A 23,633-nucleotide genomic window follows, 5' to 3' on the forward strand; every position below is an offset into this window, starting at 1 on the left:
ACCATAGCCAGGTCAATCATCTTGCTGGCTGGAAACACAGCATCTCTGGCCATTGTATGAAAATTGGTACACTGACCTCTAGAAGGCTCTATCCCCTGGCAACGGAACACACAGGATATAGTTTGTAGATGGTGTTTGCCTCTGCAAGGTCAAGAAGTCATGGCTCAAAAGGTATAAGTTCCTCCTGGTGAAAATTCTGTTGCAAAACACCAGACAAGATGCTGTTTCAACTGGGCCAATATATTACCCTGTAAAACTCGTTGGGACAGGTATAATGGTCATGTGACCATATTACCGAAGCTGAAGTACGGGTGACATTCTTAATGTTAATTTTATCATCATAATTCTTTTACATATATATTAGACCTGAAAAAAAGAAACACACATTTGGTATTTTAAAATGTTATACAATACACATTTATTTCTATGCAGATGCAGCTAAAGTAATTTATCTAATATACATTTTAAATACAGACCTAAATGTATTTCAACACTGGGAACAGAAATACCATAGACTATTTGTAACACTTCGCTGGCTAATGAAAAGTTCTGCCCAGTTATACAAAAGACACAATTTAATGCCCACGTTGGGTTAAGATTTAGTATTACTTTGATACCAATGTCATCTTATGGCTACCTATTATATAAGAAAACATATGTTTTGTGGAAGAAGCAGCTAGCTAATCCAACTATGGCTGTCTCCTTTGTGTAAGCAGTTCTATGTCATAGCATCTTTTCACATTAAAATATACATTTAACACCTTTAAAGGTGACCTATTTTTGCCAGTTACTTTTATACATTAGTGGTTTCACTTATGAAACAGAAAAAACACAGTTGTGGCATTAATGCAGGAAAGTCCCCAACAGTCACATTCACACTTTAAAGCAAGCGCTACTACAATGTTTTGTTGTGAGCCACAGTAAGACTGTTTAAGGTTTGTTTTTATTAGGAACTAACAGGTGCTATTGTTATTGCTTTCCTGTTGTCTTAGAAACTCCCCTCTGTCCTAACATAGTCCGTATCAGTAAAAAGCTAAACTCTGGAATGGATTGTGCCAGAAGCTGGGAATGGGCAACAGGGGATGGATCACTTGATGATTACCTGTTCTGTTCATTCCCTCTGGGGCACCTGGCATTGGCCACTGTTGGAAGACAGGATACTGGGCAAGATGGACCTTTGGTCTGACCCAGTACGGTCATTCTTATGTTCTAATGTGCAGTGAGCTGGCCTGGAGGCATTTGCATCACACTTACCTTGGCACACATGCACCACGTAAAGAGGTTATTTATCTCCATACAGCAGAGGTAGTGAGTGTCACAGAATAATTCAGAAGAGCAGGTTCCTTTTTCGTGGGTAGAATTCATGTCCCTGAGAGGAAAAAACAAAAAACAAACTAGGTTATTGAACATTTGTGGCTCAGTTCTGCCTTCCAAAAAGATGACATCCCTCACTCTACAGATTGTAAAACCAGCTGCCATATGCAGATATTGGCACTGTAGCTGACTTCACAAGCTGCAGGGCAATGGACACTTACATGCTAGAGAAAACTGCTGTGTTAGGACCCCCTGTTTAAGTACTCTCTTTTTTCTTTTTAAGTCTTGGTCTAAGTCCATATATAGAGACCTAAATAAGTGACTTAATTTTCAAAAATACTGAGCATCCAGCAGCACTCTCTCAGAAGTCATATGTGACCACTGTGATACAGCATGGCCAGAAGGCAGCAGGAGAGTGATATAGGAGAGATATGTAAGTCCCAGGATGAGGAGAAGCCTTATTCCCTGTAGAGGGAAGAAAGGTTTCTATAGATTAATTAAAAGCACCTGAAGCCTGTCACCTGACAAAAAACCCCTGCTTCAATCAGCCAGGGGAAGGAGTTGGAGCACAGAGCAGTTTGAAGGAGTTGAAGTAGAGGAGAGTTTGGAGAAGTGCCGTGGCTGGCTAGAAGACCAAGACCCTAGGTAAAGAGACACCCAGGTTGTGCAGAGAGAGAGAGAGAGAGAGGGGGGGGGGGGCAGGAAGCCCCACAAGCTGAAGAGCAGGAGAGGGAAGTAGCCCAGGGGAAGGAAGCACTAGTTCAAGTGGTTTACCACTATCCCTAGGGACCCTGGGCAGGGACCCAGAGTAGAGGGCAGGCCTGGGTCCCTTCCTCTCCACTACCCTTCTCTGGGTTATAGTGGGACAGTAGATACCCTAGTTCAGGGGCAGGAAACTGCACCCTGAACCCCCTGCCCTCAAAGAAGAGGAAGCGTGGGACCCATCATAATCATACCGGCAATTTGCCACACCACTGAACTCAATGAGAGTTGGATCAGGGACCAAAGAACAACAGAGAGTGAGAACCCAACCACATGACTGAAACTTACTTCCAGGGCAAAGTTAAACCTATGCATGAATGACAGAATGCGAAAGGTTACAAAAGGCAATATCACACCAAAAGATATGATCTTGAATACATATGCCTTACATAGATTAGAGTCATTATTTTCAATGGGAGCTGGTGACATATGAAAGTGGATAGGCAAAATAGAAATAGGTACACTCAACGCCAGATCACAGCATTTGATAAAGGTCTATTTGTCTCAGAGTCCAAACTATGTAAGGAATGGCTATTGATTGCTATAACTTTTATTATTTTTATTTATATTCAGACTAATGGTTCCTGGATAGGTCATCACTTCTTTTGACTCTACTATTGTATCTGTTTCTGCAGTATCTGTTTTATGAAGCTTTAAGTGTAGTATATTTAATTTGTCTGTTCAATGCCCCTTTGTCAGGGAGAGGGATTCATTATAAAAGAAATGTTTTGGAAAAACATCTTGTTGCAGGAGGGTTGCAATTGCCAAATAATGTAAGTCCAGAGTACATAATATAAAGCTACAAATGCAATTGGTTAATGGCAGTGAAATGGATATGGATGAGTGGACAATCAGGGTCCAGACACCCCAGGAGAAAAAACGGGCAGTTGAATCAACTGATCACAATACAATAATATTGTACTACAAATGTGTATTGAGTAAGGTCTTTTATGAAAGCTGATGAAATGCTGGTCATGAATATCATTGCCTGGGGTATGTACAGGTAGTGTATAAATGGTTATGTATGTTTGCTGCAAATATGTTTCTAAAATATGTTGTGGAGTTGATAAACAAGCCTGCCTTAGGCAAAGGAATGTGGATGTACTTGTTGGGGTCAAGCTTTGTAAGCCAGAGGACAATGAAAATACATTCACATATAAGGTAACAAAGCAATCAAGCTAACTAGTGGCAGCTTGGTGATCACACCAGGGGACAAACTGAAGTCTGAATCTCCCGGAGGTCTTCCTGGCTCTTGAGGCAAAGGCAATGGACTTTGGGAAATATAAGGGGAACAAAAAGACATTCTGATTATCCATTGCTTAGGGAACAAAGGGGACAGCACCCTCTGAGTTTGTGATACTTGGATCTTCTGGCCTGGAGGGCTAGAGATGCTGGTATCCTGATGTAAGTGAAAAAACTGCATAGGCAAAGATTGTAACTTGCTAAGATTAAGTTTTACTCACTAGAAAGCATATTATGTTTTGTTTGTAAACATACCCCTCTTTTTCTCTTGGTTAGTATCTTAAATCTCTTTTCTTTATTAATAAACTTATTCTTAGTTTTACTATGTACCATCTCAATGCTGCTATATTGAAGAATAGAGTGAGTTCTCAGCTAAACTGGCAGACTGGTACGTGCTCTCTTACTCTGGAGGCAGTAAACAATTTCTGTGAGTGTCTAGTGAGAGGAACTGGATGCTGCAGTCAGACATCTCTGGGGAACTCTCTGACTAGAACTTGGGTTCACTGACTGTTACCTGCAAGGCAAGGTTTAGACTGGGAGAGTCTCGAGCAGTTTGTTGGCAATGAAGACAGACTGGTATGTCAGGGAGATGACACAGTCAAGCCCCAGCAAAGCTCTCCCTTGCTGAGGCAGAGGGGTAACACAGTGGCTTACAGTTCTTGGTGTCCTGAGAAGAGTTGTCACAATGAGTTAAAGATTACAAGCAGGAATACCACTTTAATACAAAGAAGGGCCATCAGAGATTTCTCACAGGCTGTTCGCAACAGTGGAAGTCAGTGATTCACTTTTGCATTTTATGGCTTTTATTGCCCTAAGAAAATTATTCATATTTCACCACTTAAGGTAAAATCAGACAAGCATATATGGTAGAAACTAACATGGGAAAATATACTCTGACAGGTTTCAGAGTAGCAGCCGTGTTGGTCTGTATTTGCAAAAAGAAAAAGGAGTACTTGTGGCACCTTAGAGACTAAAAAATTTATTTGAGCATAAGCATATATTTGATGCATCCAATGAAGTGAGCTGTAGCTCACGAAAGCTTATGCTCAAATAAATTTGTTAGTCTCTAAGCTGCCACAAGTACTCCTTTTCTTTATACTCTGACAGAATATCTTTTCTGTATGCTTCATTAAGGTAAATTATTTAGCAATTTAATTTCTCTTATGGTTCATGGTTTCAGAGCAACCTGGGAAGCAAAATCACTGATCAGCCATTAGGGTTCAAGAAAAAGCAGGATGGAAAAAAGTTAAAATGAAAAACATATATATTCTCTCATACCTTTGAAATTTCCTTGTTGTAAATGTCTGCCTTTTCCTCCTGGGCTGACGATTTCCAGTTATACTGAGATGTCTTAAAGGAAAGAAAATTCAGTCGGCTCTATATTTATCAGAAACGTTTTTTCCCCTTTTTCTTTGAAAATAAGATCTCCTACCATGTCTGAAAGGCTGGAATGGAACTCTAGTTACTGTGAGAGATGCAGATGTTTAAACATCCAAGACCTGCCTTTGGTGATATCACACAACAGCAAATTAATTTGATAGTAAAAGCTCTACTGGGGGAGGTGGAAAATGACTTATTCATCCAGGTTGTCATTTACACAGAACATGCAGTAAATATAGACTTGAAATAAATACATGGATGATTATTGCTTCATACGGGAATGAATCATTTTGATTTGCATAGAAATGGCACAATTTCTTCAACATTCTTTTAGATTCCAATATGAAACCAAGTTTTCAGTGAATTCTTCTGAATTCTGATTCTAAATAAAACAATATACAGAAAAAACATAGTATGTCTATGCATCCTCCCCACTCTCTACTCACTGTAGATTTGGAAGAGCGGTTGATTTTTAAATTGGGATTAGCCAACCCTGACCTAACCACAACCTGATCAACACATACCCTTAAAATACGTAGTGTGTCCTTACTTCTGTTGTCAATGCCTTCACTTAATAATGATTTCAGATTTTAATAGGGCAGCAGTTGAAGAAAAGATAAGACATGGGGGGTGAGGGAGAATAGAAATGTCCAGACAGGAGCAGCAGAAGCTCTCTAAAAGTGGGGGGGCCATGGGTGCCCAAACCATGGCCTCATCCCCTGCACCACCCCTTTCCCCCAAGGCCCCGCCCTCACACCACCCCTTTCCCCTGAGGCCCTGCCCTCATGCTGCCCCTTCCCCCTAGGCCCCTGCTCCCGCACTGACTCTTCCCCCAAAGCCCTGTTTCCACGCCAGCTCTTCTCCCCAAGACCCCGTCCCCTGCTCACTCCTCTCCACCCTTCCCCCCCGTCGCTCACCCTTACGGCAAATAAAAAGGGGGGGGGCATGGCCCCCTAGCCCCCCTTGTTCTGATGCCCTGGGTCCGGACACAAAAATTACTCATGGAATGGAGACATACAGGATGACTCATGGGACAAGCTGATCACCCATGGCTTATTCATAGGTGCACTGCAAGCTAAGAAATCATAATTCTACAATGTTTGCCCTTATGCTGAACTTTACCAATTTATTAGTTACAGCTAATCTCTCCCAATGATATACTACTGTTATCTTGGGTTTCTTGTGGTAAGGTCCTCTTGGCCATAAGGAGTATGTACATTAAGGTGAGGTGGTAATAAAGAAGATTATAATGGAACTCAAGGAAGTTTTGCCTCCCCTATCTACAAAACAACAATTTTCTTAAACTCAGTTACAGTTCAACATAGTTATACAAAAAATGAGCTTTGGACCAAGTATTATAATTATTTATTATTATTTTTATTACCATACCGCCTAGGAGCCTTAGTCATTGATCAGGAACCAACTGTGCTAGGCGCTGTACAAACAGAACAAAACAACCTTCCCTGTCCCAAGGGATTTACAATCTAAGAATAAGACAAGAGACAAAAGTTGGATATAGACAGATGGGGGAGTACAAGGAAACAATGAGACAATACTAGTCAGAATGATGAGCTGTGATCTTAGCATACCAGCAACCTAACTGTTGTCAAGTTTGTATTTGTATGTGTCACACCAAAGGAGAGTTTTGAGGAGGGATTTGAAGTATGAGGTAGTTTTTTGGATGTTTACAAGAGTGTGAGGCAGCCTGGGATAAAGCACTGAGGTGCTTGTTTGAAAATTTAACAAGGGGGCAGTAGAGACTGGCATTATGGCCCCATCAGAGGCAAGCATTGGCAGCTTGATAGCAAATGAGAGAGGATAGGTAGCATGGGAATTGACTGTGAAGGAACTTGAAACTAAATACAAGCAGCTTATGTATGATGCACTAGAGAAGGGGGAGCCAGTGGAGGGATTCAAAGAGAGGAGTGATAGGGTCATAGCAACAGGCTAGGAAAAAACCTGTAAGTAACCTGTTCCATAACTGTTGTTCTTAAAGAAGTGTTGCGCATAGACTCGTAGACTTTAAGGCCACAAGGGACTACCATGATCATTTAGTCTGATATCCTACACATTGCAGGCCACAGAATCTACTCAACCACTCCTGCAGTAGGCCCATAACCTCTAGCTAAGTTACTCAAGCCCTCAAATCTTAATTTAAAGACTTCAAGTTACAGAGAATCCACCATTTGCTCCAGTGCAAACAGCAAGAGACATGGGTTCCATGTTACAGAAGAAGGTGGAAAAGTTCCGGTGTCTCTGCCAATCTGCAATCCTTCCTGCCTCTAAACATGGTGATCAGTTGGACTCTGAGCATGTGGGCGAGACCCCCCAGCCAGATACCTAGAAAATAATTCTCTGTAGTAACTTGGAGCCTTATCCATCTAGTGTCCCATCTCTGGCCATTGGAGATATTTGCTAATAGCCATCATGGATGGGCCATATGCCATTGTAGGCAGTCTCATCACACCATCCCCTCCAATAAAATTATCAAGCTCAGTCTTAAAACATATTAGGGTTTTTGCCCCCACAACTCCCCTTCAAAGGCTGTTCTAGAGCTTCATTCCTCTGATGGTTAGAAACCACCATTTAATTTCAAACCTAAATTTACTGGTATCCATTTGTTCTTGTCTATTCCACTCTTGGTATCTGTGTTCTGTGACAAGATAGCCAGTGTTAGTATGGTCGGTCCTGTGCTTTTCTTGGCAGGGGCTAAGATGCCACCCCTTTCCCCCTGCTCTTTGGGGCACCAAGGGCCCCGCTAGTGGCCCGGGAAGGTGGTAGAGGAGGGAAGTAGGGGAGGGTTCTGGGTTTGCGCCTCACTCTGAGCCCCAGCCTCTGTGGGTTCTTACCCTCTTCCTCCTTGGGTGGGGTACCTTCAGTCCTTAGACATTGGGGAAGGGAGTCTCCCTTCCCTACTAAGGCAGGGTCTCCCTGGTTTTTCTGGTTCTCTGATTTTTTTCAGAACACACCTCCAAGTTCTAGTCTTCATCTTCTTCTTCCCTGAAGCAGTGGGTTTTATTAGGTTCCTGACAGGTCCTTAATTGACTACAGGTGCTTCAATTAACCCGTAGTCACCCTCCCTAGTTTACAGGGAACCACACCTTAATTAGCCTAGGGCTTATATATTTCCCCTCTACCACTGCTCCCTGGCCCTCCTGTATCACAGTTCCTAGCACACAGTTGTTGGAAATCTTTTCCCCTCAGTGGTACCCATTGGGTGCCTCGAGTGCCCTCTGCGGCCACACGCCACTGTGTGCCGGTAAAAAGGATAAAGCTAACCCCAGCCCCCTTCAGTTCCTTCTTGCCAGAACTCCAGTGCAGAGGACAGCAGGGTGAGTCATGAAATAGACATGCACAACACATCTCAAAAAATAACAATTATGGAACAGTTCAGTAACTGTTTATCTTCTTTGAGTGGTTGCACATGTGCAGTCCACTCCTGGTGACTCACAAGCCATGAATCAGGAGGTGGGATCAGAGTCTATCTAAATAAAGGCAGGAGCTCAATACATTCAACTCCAGCATTGTCTCTTGAGTCCTGAGTGACAGCTTAATGAGAAGCAAATATGTGGATAGAGGACCAAGCTACCATTCTACAAACGGCCAGAATTGGAACATTTGCCAGAAAAGGCACAGAGGCTGACTGTGAGCTCATCAAATGAATTGCGACTCTGCTCGGCGGCATGACATTAGCCAGGTCATAGGACATGCATATACATGAAACTATCCAAGAAGAAATTATCTGAGTAGAGACTGATTGTCCTTTCATTCTATCTGCAACTGCCACAAAGAGTTGAGAGGACTTATGGAATTGCTTCTGTCAAGGTAGAACACCAGCGCTCTTATGACGTCCAGAGTGTGCAAATGTTCCTCTTCCCAGGTCAAGTGTGGTTTTGGGAAGAATACAGGTGAGTAAATTGGCTGGTTGATATTGAAAGAGGACACTGCCTTTGGGATAAGCCTCAGCTGAGGGTGCAGGTAAACTTTTTCCTTAAAGAAGATAGTATAGTGAGGCCTAGACATTAACATGTGCAGCTTTGCCATTACCTATATCAGAAAGCTGGGAACCAAAAATGCCACCTTCATTGATAGATGTAGCAGACAGCAAGTAGCCAAAGGCTCAAACAGGGGGACCCATAAGCTTGACAACACTAAGTTTAGGTCTCATGGGAGAACAGGGTCAAGCACCTAATGATACAATTTGACTAAGCCTTTCAAAAAACCGTACTGGCATGTTGTTAGAAAAAAACAGAGTGATTATCCTTCTGAAGGATAGCTGAAATAGCTGATAGCTGTATCTTGATAGAATTAACAGTCAATCCTTGATGTTTCAGATACTATAAGTAATTTAGTATGGGCTGAATTGAAGAACAGGACAGTGAGATTCCAAAATGGCATGACCAGATGGAAAAACATCTCCACTTAAAGAGATAAGTAACCCTACTAGCTTTCTACTATTTAGCAGAACTTCTTGAATCTCTTTTGAGCAAGACTGTTCCCTAATGTCTAGCCATGGAGCATCCATACATTAAATGAAGAGTGTGCAGGCTTGGGTGGAATAGACAACCATGATTTTGGGACATTAGGTCCGAGCCCAGTAAAAGTGAAATTGGAGGTTTCACAGACCATGCCAGGAGAGTGGCAAACCAGTGTTGACAGGCCCATGCTGGGGCTATGAGTATGACTCTGGCCTGGTCTCCTCTTATCTTCAGTAATACCTTGTGAATGAGTGGAATTGGTGGGAAAGCATAGAGGAGCCTGTCTGACCATGGTAATAAGAATGCATCTGTCAAGGAACCCAGGCTGTGACCACATAGAGAACAGAACTGCTGACACTTTCTGTTGATCCTTGTTGCAGGTAGTCTATCTGGGGAGACTCCCACCATTCGAAGGTGAATCTAGCCGCATCCAAGCAAAAAGACCACTTGTGGTGACTCATAAATGATCTGCTCAGGTAGTCTGCAAGATTGTTTTGGAACAGCAATATGTAAGAAGCTTCTAGATCTATTGAGCTGGCAATGCAGAATACCCAAAGCAGAGATGCCTCTTGACAGAGCAAAGCAGGGTGGGCTCCTCCCTGCTTGTTGAAGTACAACATTGCCACTCTGTTGTCTGTGAGGACTAACAGGCTGCTTCCCTTGATCTGCAGCAGAAATACCTGGCATGCCAACCTCACAGCGTTCAGCTCCCTGATGTACATTTGTTAAACTAAGTCCTCTACAGACCGTAGTCCCTGAGTCTGTAGAGAACTTAGATGGGCCCCCAGCCCAGGGCAGAAGTGTCAGTCACTAAAGTGAGCATTGGTTGTGGGCGGGCAAAGGGAATACCATTGCATACATTGATGGCCACTTGCCCAGCAATCTAGGGAGGCAGGACATGAGAGAGCACCCTTACCACTGAACTAGATGGTGATGGTTTGGTGAGTAAACTGAGGCTAGCCAATCCTGTAGCATTCTGAGGTGCAGACTGGCATATTGAAGCGTATGTGTGCACAAGACCATATGCCTCAGGACCCTCAAACAGTTTCATGTTGTCATGACTGGATAAGCTTTGAGAGCTATAACAATTGATTGAATTGCCTGAAACCTTGAGTCTGGAAGAAAAATTCTGACTTTAATCGAGTTTGTTACAGCCCCCTATAAACTCTATTCTTTGCTCACGGGGGAGGAGAGGTTTCTCTGCATTGATTAGCAGTCCCAGAACAATGAATGTTGATTGGATCAGAGATACAATGAACAACACCTGCACCCTGAATTGGTCCCTCACAAGTCATCCAAGTAGAGCTAAACTTGCTCTCCTGATCTTCTGAGGAAGGCAGCTACCACTAACTTTCATAAAACTTCTGAGAGCTGCTGACAGGCCAAATAATAGCATGGTGAACTGATAATGATTTTAATTTACCAGAAATCTGAGGTACTTCCTGTGAGCATCTTTGAAGTCAATGGCAGCTACTAGTCTCCAGAAAGGGGATAATAGAAGCTAGGGTGACCATGCAAGCCTCTCTCTTTTAAGAATTTGTTGAGTTGACTCAGGTCTAAAATTGGTCTCAGACCCCCTTTTGCTTTCAAGATTAGGAAATAGCAGGAATAAAACCCTGTCCCTCTATGACACTGTGGAACCTCCTCTATGGCACCTGCCTGAAGGAAAGATTGTACCTCCTGGAGAAGGAGCTCCTCCTGAGAGTGGTCTCTGGAGGGGCAGGGAGGAAGGGTAGGAGTGAGGAGTAGAAACAAATTGGAGGATATAGCCCACCTCCACAGTGCTCAAGACCCATGGGTCTGAAGTAATTTGGGAACATACACTGTGGAAGTGGGCAAAACTGTTTTGAAAATATGGGGGAGATAGGGTTTGGAAGCATGGAGACTGGCATGGTGTCTTGACCGACCCATCAAAATGATTGCTTAGCACTTCCTGTGTGTCTAGAAAGCCTAGGAGCTGGAGCAGATACAGAAGGATGGGTGAGCCTGCACCTAAAACCCCTGCTCTTCTTTTTTTGACAGGTCCTGATGAGCAGGGCAAAGTGGGATCACAATGTATCTGCTGAGGCTGACAGTGCTTTCTGACTCCAGGATTTCAAGGTCACTCATGAGTCCTTAAGGCCAAGGAAAATGCTATCTATCTGCTCTGAGAACAGAGAAGGACCCTCAAAAGGCAAGTCCTGCATAGTAATCTGGTCTGCATAGAGTAGACCAGAAGACTGCAGCTATGAGGATCTGTGCATGGAGACCGCAGAAGCCAGGGTCCTGGCAGCTGAGTTGGCAGCACCCAGCCCAGCCTTCAATGAAGTCCCCACCACTAATCTGCCTTCGTTCACCCATGAACAGAATTGCTGCCTCACATTCGCAGGGAGCAGATCTTTTAATTTCTCCAGTGGTCCCCACAAATTAAAATCATAATGCCCCAGTAGAGCCTGGTGGTTGGCAATTCTAAGCTGCAATCCCCCCGTCAAATAAACTTTTCTACCAAATAAATCCAGTTCTTTTGCCTCTTTTGATTTGGGGGTCACAGCACGGTGCCTCCGGCGTGCCCTCTCATTAGCTACTGTGACCACTAGTGACCCTGGAGGACCTCAGGTGATGAGAGGAGTCCCTGACCTCCTTGACCCAAATGCAAAAGTCCATAAAGTCACTCTTTAACAATTCCTGATAAATCTTTTAGTTGTCAGGAGGGGGTGATGTTGTCTCTGAGGAAACCACCTCATCCAGAGAGGACAAAGGTGAAGATAAAACTGGTTGTGGTTGAACCTCTTCTGCAGAAGGCTTCTTCCTGATGCTCGGCTCTGGGACCAGTACCGGACATTGGGGTCAGGGCAGCTTGATGCAAGGACTCACCCCATCTGGACTAGGGCACTTTGTAGGAATGACAAGGGGAGGATCTAGAAGCTGGGGGAAACTCTTTGTGGTTCCAAAAGAGCCACTGAAAGGGGCCAGACCACAGTGACCTCCTGGCCACATTCCCCTCGAAGCTCCGATTGTGCAGTTGCGAGGGTACCTGGAGAGGAAGGATCTAGGTGTGGAGTGGCAGGTCCTATTCAGAGGTTGAGACACATATGATCCCATCTCAGAATCCGATGAAGACAACTCCCTTTCTGTCAACCACGGGGACTAGTTCTGAAAGCCTGGTGATGGCTGGAGACACATTGCTGTTTTTCTCTTAGATGGTACCAGTGGACAGACTGTCCAGGAAGTAGGCAGCTGGTGTGGTATCAAGTGCTGCACTGCAGTTGTTGGTGTTGGATGGTCTAATAATACCAAGGGAGCCGATTCCTGTACAATTAGCAATACTGGCACTGACGAGTAAATTCCTTGCCACTGTAAATGACTCTGGCATAGCTGGCAGCAAAATTGAATCTGATCGATGCAGAGCCACTGATGCTGACAGTTCCGTTTCTGGAACCAGACTCAATGATGCCTGTTTCGGCACTGGATTCAATGGTGCCGTCTTAGGCACTAATTTGGAGGAGTGCCTCGATCTCGGTTGCACTCTACTTGACTCCCTTTTGCCGCCCTTTCCTGACTTGTGGGGTGGAGATCTTCCTCTTGATGGTGCCTTTGTGGAAGGCTTATGCTACTTTCTCAGCACAGGCGAGGGTAACCAGTGCCAGGACTCCCAACAGTCTTGAAGGCACACTTCTGACTGAAACTGCAGCACTCGGCCCCATCTCAGACCAGCACAACTCCCAGTGTGCTCTCAGCGCTGCCTCAATTAGCAGGAGCTTCAGCCTAGCCTCCCTATCTTTTTTCATCCTGGCCTTGAAGTCCCAACAAATCCGGCACTAGTCCTTCATGTGTGCTGTGCCTAGGCACTTAAAATAACTGCCATGTGGGTGGCTCACAGGCATAGGGTTTGAGTAGGAAGCACATGGTTTGAAGTCCAGTGATCGAGGCAGGCCCCAGAATGGGCAACAGAACCCCAAAATAGGAAAAAAACAAACATTTTGCTTTTACCTACTAAAACTAACCTACAACTAGACTGTGTACACAAAGGCTGAGAGAAAACTGCTCTAGCAATTGACAGAGGTTCCAGTGACTGTCCTAGGCAGTAAGAAGGAACAGAGGGGGAGGGGCCAGCTCTGCGCTTTATACCTTCACGCAGTGGTGCAGGGGGCACTTAAGCCACCCAACAGGTACTGCTGAGGGAAAAACTTTCTGTCAGTTATGTGCTGGACGCACAGACACCAAGAATGGAATGCACATGTGCAGTCACTCAAAGATAAGAATGATCTTTGCAGCATCATTCTGAGTGAGCACAACTGCATTTATGAAGGTCACAGAGAAGGATGTTGCAGTAATTCAGACTATTATTATTTTTACTCTCCTACCCCAAATGACTATCACATTCTTGCAGAGTCCAATTCTTTCAGCACTTCTTGTTGCTCTGGCCTTTAATCCTTCACCTTTACTGTCCCATCCAGAAAAATCTCTTGAAATATTTAGTACCTCATGCGGAAACTAGTATGTAAAGTCTGATTGTGCAACCCATATTAATGGTTAGTAGTACCTTAGTGACTCATCCCATTTTCTTCAATGAGACGTCTCACAGCATAAGATATTACTCAACATGCATAAATTTTGAAGAATCTGACCCTTCAGAGGGATTTTTTTCAGTTTTCATATAGAGCCCAAACTAATACAATTATTCTTTTTGTTGTTATTAGAGAGATTAATTTCACAACCATTAGCAAATCACAGAGTTGAAATTCTGATCTGGATATAATGAATGATGCACAGACTCAATCTGCATAGATAATGCATCTTTGACTGCCTCACCTGGACTCTACCTACTAATCAGGTTCTCACATCACATGTTCTAAGATTTCAAACTATTAAACGTCTTCAAATACCCACCAACAATCACTCAGAGAAAGTAGCGTTATTTTTGTCATGAAAGAGAGCAGATACACAGACAAAGCATTTTCCCAGATGGAATCTTTTTGTCATTGCCTGCCTATGTTTCTAAACTTTTCTCAGGATATTAGGTATTATTCTGGTCTTCATTGGATGTCTGTTTCTCTCTCTCTCTCTCTCTCTCTCTCTCTGTTCAGACCATGTCATTCCTTTCTAGGAGTCCCTTTCCTGACTTCTTCCATATTAAATTCAAGCTCCTTATTGTCAAGGCTTCACACAGCTTCACTTCAGCCTACACATCAGATCTTGGATCCTTCTATCCTCATTCTTGTGTTGTATGCTTCATCTGCCCCTCTCACGAGTCTGCTCCATTAATATCCTGCCTGTGCTCATGACTTCGTGCCTTTTTCATATTGCACTCTATGCTTGGAATAGACTAAACCCCTCCTTTTCATCAAGTGCCATCCTCTCTCTCCCTTCCAACTAATTTCTTTCAGCTTCTGATCATTACTTATGTTACAACATTCCACTTCTTCTCTTACCCATGAGTATATCAAAGAGGGAGGGAAATTGCAAAGCAACCATGATGTCCCTAGCCTCTCTTTGCTAGAAGCTGGGAGTGGGTGACAGGGGATGGATCACTTGATTATCTGTTCTGTTCATTCCCTCTGGGGCACCTGGCATTGGCCACTGTCAGAAGACAGGATACTGGGTTAGATGGACTTCTGGTCTGACCCAGTATGGCCATTCTTATGTTATGTTCATCCACAATTTATCTGTAAGAAGAAAAGCTTGAAAACCCAGCTCTACATTAAACAATGTTACCAACAAAAGCAGGTTTTCCTTCTCTCTTGGTTTTCTATTGTCTCTCTCCTCCTCATTGTCTGTCAATTATTCATTTGATTTAGATTGTAAGATCTTTGGGTCAGGGACCTCGCCTTGTTACTTGTCTGTAATCATCCCACATATGTTGCTTACCACATAGTTTTCAGGACAAATTCGGGGGTGGGGGGGGAACTGACGTGGTCTGTGTATATAATGTTTGCAGTAACTTCCATTCAGTATAATCTGCAAGTTTGATTAGCATGTGCCTCTCCTCTCCCTCTAACTGAATAGTGATCACTGCAGCCCCCCACTTGATGCATCCCACAAACATGCTACAATGCCATTTACCTTTTGTTTGTGGTTATTTAACCAGTGTTCATTGTGTGTGTCAGTGGAACCATACTTATCCTGTCCTTACATGGTCCACATCACCATGCCATCTGTGTGTCCTTGTGCTGGTGAATGTTATTGTAACAATATAAAAGGCAGTAGCCAGCCTGGCATGATGGAATGATAACTTAGTGAAGCAAGTTTTACAGTATGTACTAATAAAAAGTAAGTTGTTGACTCATTCTGAATCATAATACTTCATTGCATATTTAGTGAAGCAGGCTGATGAATCTGATTCATCATTCTCAATATTCTGTATTGAGTAAACTTAAGCAGAAGAAATGCCCTTTCCTCGTCGTTGTACTACAAAGTGTAATTAAAGTGCCGTGGATAATATACAAAAGCAATATCCAACTGTTTTATCAGCAAGTTTTATGGTAAGATTTATAAAAAACTGTAGAACATATACTTAGTGAACTTTAAATTTAAAAATAATATGCAGGTGAAGGAGAGATCAAGTTTTTTATCCTCTCTTTTTAGAGTGAATATATATTGCCCTGATCCTGGAAGGTGCTGAGTGACCTCAACTCCTATTGACCATCTTTGAAGGTGTTGCGTGTCTGAGTTAATGACTCGAGGTTGTCAAAATAACAGGCTCAAATGAAATTATTTAATCTAAGATTATTAATCAGAGATTAGTACAGCACTATACAGAACACAGACATAGATACATTACCACCCTTTGTTGTCAGACTAAGAACTGGATGTGTGTCTGACCTGCATCTGAAAGGAACGTGCAGTTTTCATTTCCCCAAACCTAAGTTTTCATATCACTATCTTTATATAGGGTTTCAGACAAAGGAAACCTAGTTGCCAAGAATAGTCTTCCAGAAACTGTGTTGTGATGTCATTTCTATACAGTCTCAGTTTACCTGACTCATGTGAGAAGGCATGATTATTTACAGCTCAGAGGACTAACAATTCTTCAGGTTAATATCTCTGAGTCTACCCCACAATCATTCTTCCATGTTGACTTCCCCAACAGAAAACATCTGCTATAACAATAATCTCTTATTAGTTTCCCTAGTCTATATATGCTAATGTTAGCATTTTATATATACGTTAAGGAGATGGTTTCCAAGAATATCTAGAGTTTTACAGACATGAAGGTGCCCTAGAGTTATTAAATACAGCATAATGAAAAATTCCTGAAAAGGATTACGCATTGGTCAAGACCCGTGTTTTGGGCCTTAGACTTCAGACATAGTCTTTGTTGAAGATAAAGATTCTAAAGAATAATTAATACGTATAAATCAAATATACAGAAAGAAAGAATTAAAGATATTACTATTTACTAACAGGTACTAACAGAAAGATCAGCTCTACGGTGCTCTTGGAAAACAGAAGACTAAATTCTGTATTGCTAGCCCTGTTGTGTGGGTGAATAAAGATCTCATTTTTTCTATGTACAGAATGCCTAATTACAAAATAAGAACACTCAACCATTTAGCATTACTCACAGTATGAGTAAAGGGCTGGTAGGAGGACATAGAAGGCATACTAATATTTTGGATGTAAGTTTTATATTGGCTTTGCTGGGAAAAAAGCACATTTAAAGTTACTATTGAAAAATATATCTCAGCTGTAAATATCTAATATTTATATGTACAGGATTTTCATAGTTGCCTGGTAACAAGTGAAAAGTATTTTAGAGAGTAAATTGAATCTATGTGACAAAAATCAGAATCATTAGACATTATTTTCTGATAAGGCAGATACAGCTTACTATTAGACTGCATGCCTCAGATGATTAAATTACTTATTGTTAACTTTAGCATATGGGACATAGGGAGGGCCTAATATTACCAAGAATTTATGTTAAAATTTGATTTTCCCTCTTTTTTGTTATATTTTATCATTTTGATTTACATGGATCTAATCAATTTCTACTCACTCACTGCTGTCTGACATATCTGAGCTCCCTCAAAAAGTCTATAATCAACTAGACGGATATATTTTCCTTGTAGCTTTAGATCCTTTAAACATCAGTTACTGCGAATCCCAACACAATGCACTAAACCATAATGTATAAAATTTTCAAAAGTGCCTAACTGACCTAGGAGCCAAACTTAGGACCCTATGCCAGTTAGGTGTTTTGGAAAATTTTACTGGATATGTTTATCATGAAATATGTTGTGCTTAGCTAACAAGTTTTATGTCAATAATAACAAAGTCTGCACTATCATTCACTAGCTGGATATATAATTTACTAGTTAATTGGCATTTGGCACCCTGACATTGTATTACCCTATGAATACCTTGTATATAGATTAGCTTACAGCCAGGTGATATCTGGCTTCTTTCAAATTCTGACACAAACCAAGATATCACCTTTTGAACTCTTTAACTATCCCCACTCCTCAAAAACACTTCATGTTCCTTTATAAATAGCATTCTTGTGTTTATTGTATTAGGTATTTGAGGAAAAACAACTTAAAACTCAGGAAAGAAGAATCACAGAAGCCAGAGGTGGGAACGACTTGTTAGATCGTCTCACTAGTCCATATCTTGCTAATGTTGGGTTGTTCCCATGGTGCATTTCCAGTGTTTTGCTCAGCTAAGTTTTCAGATGTTTTCCATGCAAATGATAAAATAACTTCAACAAAATTACCCTGACCTAACAGGGATCTTTTGAGATTTGCTGCTTAGTTAAAGGCATTGTACCTCCTCAGGTCATTAGCCAACATACTTTTTAGACGTGGTTTGTTTTTCTCTTTCCCACTCATGCCACCCCCCCCCCCATTATCTCTATAGCATTATAGAATTTTATAACATTATCTTGCTAAATATAAGTATCAGTTAGTCTAACAGCTGGCTTGCTTTCCTTGCAGAGCATATTTGACCTTCTTCACCATCACAACAATATAGTCAAGTTACTAAAAAGAAAATTTGAGGCCATCTTCTGTGAATACAGTCCTTTTTGTAGTATTATTTGCCTATCTTGTAGTACCAAGAGCAGAGATTCCATTCTCTTGCTGCCATTGCAGCACGAAAGTTGCAGAGTTAGGGAATGGATGGTAATTGCTACCACCTCATGAATTTCCATTTTATTTTTACTGCAGACCAAGAGAGGACTCCACAGAATGGCGTGTACGTACAGACTGAATACAGTGCCAAGGAAGCAACTGAGACCCCACCTCCACACACAGGAGGAGGTAACCCTCTGTGTGTGGATGTCTGGGGGTGTGATCTGGCCCTGTTTCTATCCTGTTTTGGTCCATCTTCTGTATCATTCAATCTCTTTCAACTGTTGGTCTTCTGCTGTGCAAAGTCCACAGTAAACCCCTACCTTATCCACAGCATTTCTCAGACCTGGTCTCATTTTCTAACTCTCTCAGTCTGCTCTGGTGCTGAAAGCAACTTCACTACCTTCTTTGGTGTTTTCTCTCCACCCCTTATACCATGCTGCTCCCTTAAAACTTGGAACTGTTCTCATCCCTACACCTATATACCAACCTCCCTTACCACATACAAATGGTTACCCCCCAAAAATCTTACTTTTGCCATCTTGTCTATGAGAAACAAGAAGAAAGAAAGTTCCCTTTAAAAAAAAAAAAAACACAAACCTACTAAGCTATACACGTGCCTTGCTGCAAAACTATATGAACTTGTTACTGTCACACTCTTTTTCCTCTCCTTGTGCCATTTTTGTCTGGAGGGGCCTGTATTTAATCTGTCTTGGAAGGTGCCTTGCACATCTTTGGGTATTCAAAAATAGAATTATAATAATAAATGAGTTATAATAGGGTAATTGTACTGATTAAAGCTTATAGGCTAGATTCTGATTTCAGCTGTACTGGTGTAAATGCAGACTGACTCCCCTCAAGTCAATGCAGTTAACACTGCTGCAAAATTGATACAGGTGAGTTCATGATCAGGCCATTATCTACACTGAACTCAGCCTAACAATCTCCTTCATTTAGATGGGCATGTATATAAATGATACACATGATGGGATACCACAGAGATAATACAGTTCTGTTCAGATTAAACAGATATGTTTGTGATTTTACTATAGCATTTAACATATTTACTGCATTTTCTCTTAAAGAAAACATGATCTAGCACATAATTAATATATACTTTTTATTACAAGACAAAACAGTGGAATATCTTTATACTCAAATTAAAACTTTAAAACGCTTCAAGGGAAGCAATCACTAAATATAAACCTTTCCAACAAAATATAAAATCTCTTTTAGTTAAGTAATTCATTCAAAAATATTTTAAGAATCAAATCTCATAATAAAAACAATTATTTCCTTTATTGACATTCTAGAGTGTTCTTGGACATAATGAAAATAAGCATTAACTATGGGGTTTTGATACTTTAGGAAAAACAAGTTTTACATCCATTTTTCTTTATGGAAGTTAACTTTGATTACAAACTAACCAGGTTCATCAGGAAAGACTTACTTCATACTTATTACAACCAAGCAGATTTTGTCAGAGCCAGGTTTAAAAATAGGTAGCCCATGTGCATATGCAAAAATGTACAAGTATGAGTTCATTTAAAAATAGTAATACATATACAAACATGTCTAACTGGGCATTTGTTCATGCAAATAACCATTTGTGCATACAACTATGATAGTTATACATGAAAACATAGGCAAGCCATATGCCAATAGACTTCCTTTTAAAAAAAATACAAACTTTGTTCTAAATGTTACACTGTAACCAGCATAATTAATTTCCACTGAGAAGCAATGCAAGTTTTTATTAAAAGGCCAAACTCTCTAAAGTTAATGGTGTAAATTTACAGTAACGTATTACCCACTTTTTGTGCTGAACAGTTTGATCTTACACACCTGACTAATAAAACCCCAAATAGTCTCTGTACATCCCCTGTATTGCTCATTTGGAACGTCTGAAGAACATCTAAAGCTATATGAACGCTCGTATTTAAAAAGTGAGAAGAATTTTTGTAAGTGTCTTCCCGTTGCATGCAACAGTGCTGCAACTATTCCAGCCTTATTCCACATGCTTCTCAAAAGAAGTTGTAATAGGCTACGCTCCTGAACTCTGAGTGAAGAAAGGATCTGATGATAGCAACATTTCCTGTAATACCGTATTTACCTTACTGAGGTAGACAAACCACTTCAGTCAAACTAGTATTTCACAGGAGGATGGTTTAAAGGCAATCTGCAAATGATTGCTATAACTGATAGGTCTGTGTCAATGTGTTCCAACTACCCTCATAACCAAGCTAAAAAAAGGTATATTTAGTTTAAAACTTGGGATTAAAATGGTTTTACATTAGTGTTCTGAACACTATTATCAGTCTGGTTTTTGGTGGTTTCCAAATAATAAGGGGAAACAATCATCATTAGCAAATAAGACACATTAAGAATACCTCCCAAAAATAAATAAAATACACAACCTTATAACTTATGCAGATATACAAATACTTGTGAAGCACTGCAGTCCATTTTCCTCTTGTCAGGAACTCTTCAAAGTTAAAGAAACTTTCTTATGCATCTAAACTAAAGTGAACTTCACAGCACAGGCTTACTTTATAAAAGTAGAATGAGCAACATTTCATTCTCTAAATTGCAAAAGATTTGTTTGTGTTTCTTTGTTACACACTGAAAATCCCCCATCTCACGTTTTACACATCACTTTTGAGCAAGGAAAGTGAATTGATTAAATCCTAAAATCACCTCTTGCTGAAGAGGCTTGGAATTCAGTAAGGGAGCCACGCTGTGTGGTGATGCTCTGCTGAGGAGACGCTATAGAACTTGACCATCCTAGTCTATTGGACCTACACATTTGATAGCTGAAGTCACTTTCTGGCTCACAATATGGCAGGGAAAGAGGTGTCAAATTAAATAGAAATTATGCAATAAAATATCATCTGTGCATAGATCAGCTGTCTTTTATAGGTTTCATGGCCAACACTGTGACCTAGAGGTTCTTGCAACACAGGTGATAGGCCATCAAGACATAGTTTTAAAAGAAGTTGACACATTTGTGAGGCAAATACTAAGTAGTTGTAGAAAATAAGGGCTAGACAAATCACTTAATGCAATTATTTGATGCTCCTTGATCACTCAGTACAGTAAAGGTAAATTATGGTATTCTCTTTGCTTAATATACAGTCAACACTATAGTGCATTAGAAATAGTTAAAAGCTCCATGTATAGCTTTTATATAGAAAAAAATCCAGACTCAGTTAGAAGAACTGGACTTTAACATCAAGAAACAGGAACTAACAAAGGAAAAAAGAAAAAGCTCGAAGAGACTAGATACCAGAAAACTGCTACAAAAGTATGCTGTTTATGTTTCAAAGTATCTGAACTGGGCTCAATGCTCACAAATGAAGTTTTCATTTAAACAAATTAAGTTTTAGTATTGAACTGTTAATGGGGGAAGGCTGTGTTTTCTTCAGGACATCTGCTAATTGACAGGCTTCAGAGTTGAATGTTATATATGCATTAACTGTGACAATATATTAGCATTTCAGTCTTTGAAATGGTCATCATATTCTTCTAGTAATGCCTTTATTAAGATACCTATAAAGTGCCTGTTACCTTAATAAAGTGTTTACTACCCCATATCATGAAGAAAAATTGCACTTTATCAATATATATTGTACATATTGCAATTCTTCAGCTGAAAAAGAAAGTCTTCCGATTGACAAAACCACAATAAGGAGACTGAGGAAATCATATACTGTCAGAGATATGTGCAATGAAAAAGTCTCAATGGCAGGTTTCTATTTGTGTCATTGAATGGAAAACTGTTGTATGTAATCAATAACTAACATCATAGTGACTTATCTATTTCTCCAAGCACACACTGTTGTTGCCAACATTTATCTCACTTCATAAAAGTTTTTTTTTTCCAGGAAAAAAGCAGAGACAGTTCTGATTGATGTAGGTGGATCTGGTTTGCATGTCAAAATTTTAATGGCAAACAGCTCCCTGTGCATTTCCTCGACTGAACAAAGGATTGTCCTCCTCATATGCCAGTGTGGGGCTCTCCATGTTCTCCAATAAAGTATGATGAGCATCATATCCATGCAGAGGCAATGAGGGTTCTTTTATAGCTGTAGATGTCAATTGCTTCAGGGTGATATTAGTATTTTTAAAAACATGCAAAAGGAAAATGCCTATGATTATGGTGAAGAATCCACTGAGGCTGCCAATGATATCACCCAAGTCCATGCTATTCCATTCTTTAAACAGGATGATGGAACATGTCACAACTGTAGTAGTGAAACACACATAATAAATAGGCGTCACTAGAGACGTATTAAACATGTCCAATGCTTTGTTAAGATAGTTGATCTGAGTGCTGACCGAGAGCACTAAAGTCCCCACCAAAATATAAACCAGCGGATGTTGGTAAACTGGCTTCTGCTCCAGTATTTCTTTAATGGCAATGCCGAGGCCCTTGACAGATGAGACAGAGAAGGCACCAATCACTGAACAAATTGATATGTAGACCAGTATATTCGTCTGACCTTTCCTTGGAGCCACAACAAAAATCAGCACCAGGGAGACCACAGTTATAACCACAGCAAATGCAATGAACACTGTTTGGGAAGGAGAAAAAGAAGTTACACACAATTAATGAGGTACAGTTTCAAATCAGATTCAGTCAGGTACAAAAAGTTATACAGCTTTTCTAACTGCAATATAAATACTGGCACAAATTCACAAGGCACAATTCCACTGCAATCAATAGAGTTACACCCACTTACTCAAACAGTGAAATTAGCCCAGTATTTAGGTATAAGAATCTAACCTGCTTTATGCTTACAGTATTCTGATACATTAAGACATTAAGTATTATATTTGTAAATGAAGTTATGCATTTTACTTGGCCATTTAAAAGATAACTAATGAACTATATCAGACATTGTGTGTATATATTCACACACACACACACACACACACACACCCCTATAAAAATAATACTGGTGCTCTTTCTCAGCCCCCATGAGTGGTTCCATTGCATTAGCCTAACCAAGGGATGTTCACTTCACCGAAGCAAATTCATAGTTTTTGGTTGGCCTTGAGTCTCAGTTTTTCAAACTCTCACTCTGGGCAATCCTCCTTTCCACCACTATAGTCTGTCAAGCCCTCCTACCCTCTTTTTCACAGCAGTGCTTGAATATAACAGGGTTCTGATAGCTACTTCTGTGCTTATTATATAGTATTTATTATTCCAAAACACCTCCACTCAGTCTAGATGTTAGTCCTAAAACTAGTCCTGAACCCAAAAATCCTTTGTGGCTTCAGACTGTACCACAAATTTTGGAGAGTTCACAACACACATGCTGATTAATTATTATTAACATAAAGAATGAACATATTATTCATTAAAATGTTCCAGATTGACAACCAAGAAGAGCGAAGAGCTCTA

At 40.8% G+C, this 23,633-nt stretch overlaps 2 protein-coding genes and 1 long non-coding RNA gene across 9 annotated transcripts in view; 1 reads left to right on the plus strand and 2 right to left on the minus strand.

The window, feature by feature from the left end:
* Window positions 1-23,633, plus strand: part of LOC102937840 (tyrosine-protein kinase TXK) — a 66,633-nt gene that overhangs the window by 41,051 nt on the left and 1,949 nt on the right. For 4 of the 7 annotated variants that reach the window (XR_006290108.1, XR_006290107.1, XR_006290105.1 and 1 more), the window contains 3 exons: window positions 9,033-9,652; window positions 11,199-11,349; window positions 18,323-18,415. The gene's annotated coding sequence lies outside the window, so the exon portion shown is untranslated. Of the gene's footprint in view, window positions 1-9,032; window positions 9,653-11,198; window positions 15,449-18,322; window positions 18,416-23,633 lie in introns of those variants that run through there. The other 3 variants (XR_005225192.2, XR_005225190.2, XR_005225191.1) reach the window with 1 other exon arrangement.
* Window positions 234-7,687, minus strand: LOC122465345. Its single transcript, XR_006290109.1, has 4 exons — window positions 7,548-7,687; window positions 4,597-4,668; window positions 1,255-1,369; window positions 234-366 (listed from the first exon to the last, which is right to left on the minus strand). It is a non-coding gene; the product is annotated as an uncharacterized LOC122465345 (long non-coding RNA).
* Window positions 18,189-23,633, minus strand: part of NIPAL1 (NIPA like domain containing 1) — a 50,498-nt gene continuing 45,053 nt past the window's right edge. Inside the window, exon 6 of the mRNA XM_027833265.3 lies at window positions 18,189-22,800. Coding sequence (XP_027689066.1) covers window positions 22,169-22,800 — 632 coding nt within the window. The 3' untranslated portion in view covers window positions 18,189-22,168. The remainder of the gene's footprint in view (window positions 22,801-23,633) is intronic.

Source organism: Chelonia mydas, chromosome 4 (genome assembly GCF_015237465.2).
Source record: "Chelonia mydas isolate rCheMyd1 chromosome 4, rCheMyd1.pri.v2, whole genome shotgun sequence".
Lineage (NCBI taxonomy): Eukaryota > Metazoa > Chordata > Testudines > Cheloniidae > Chelonia > Chelonia mydas.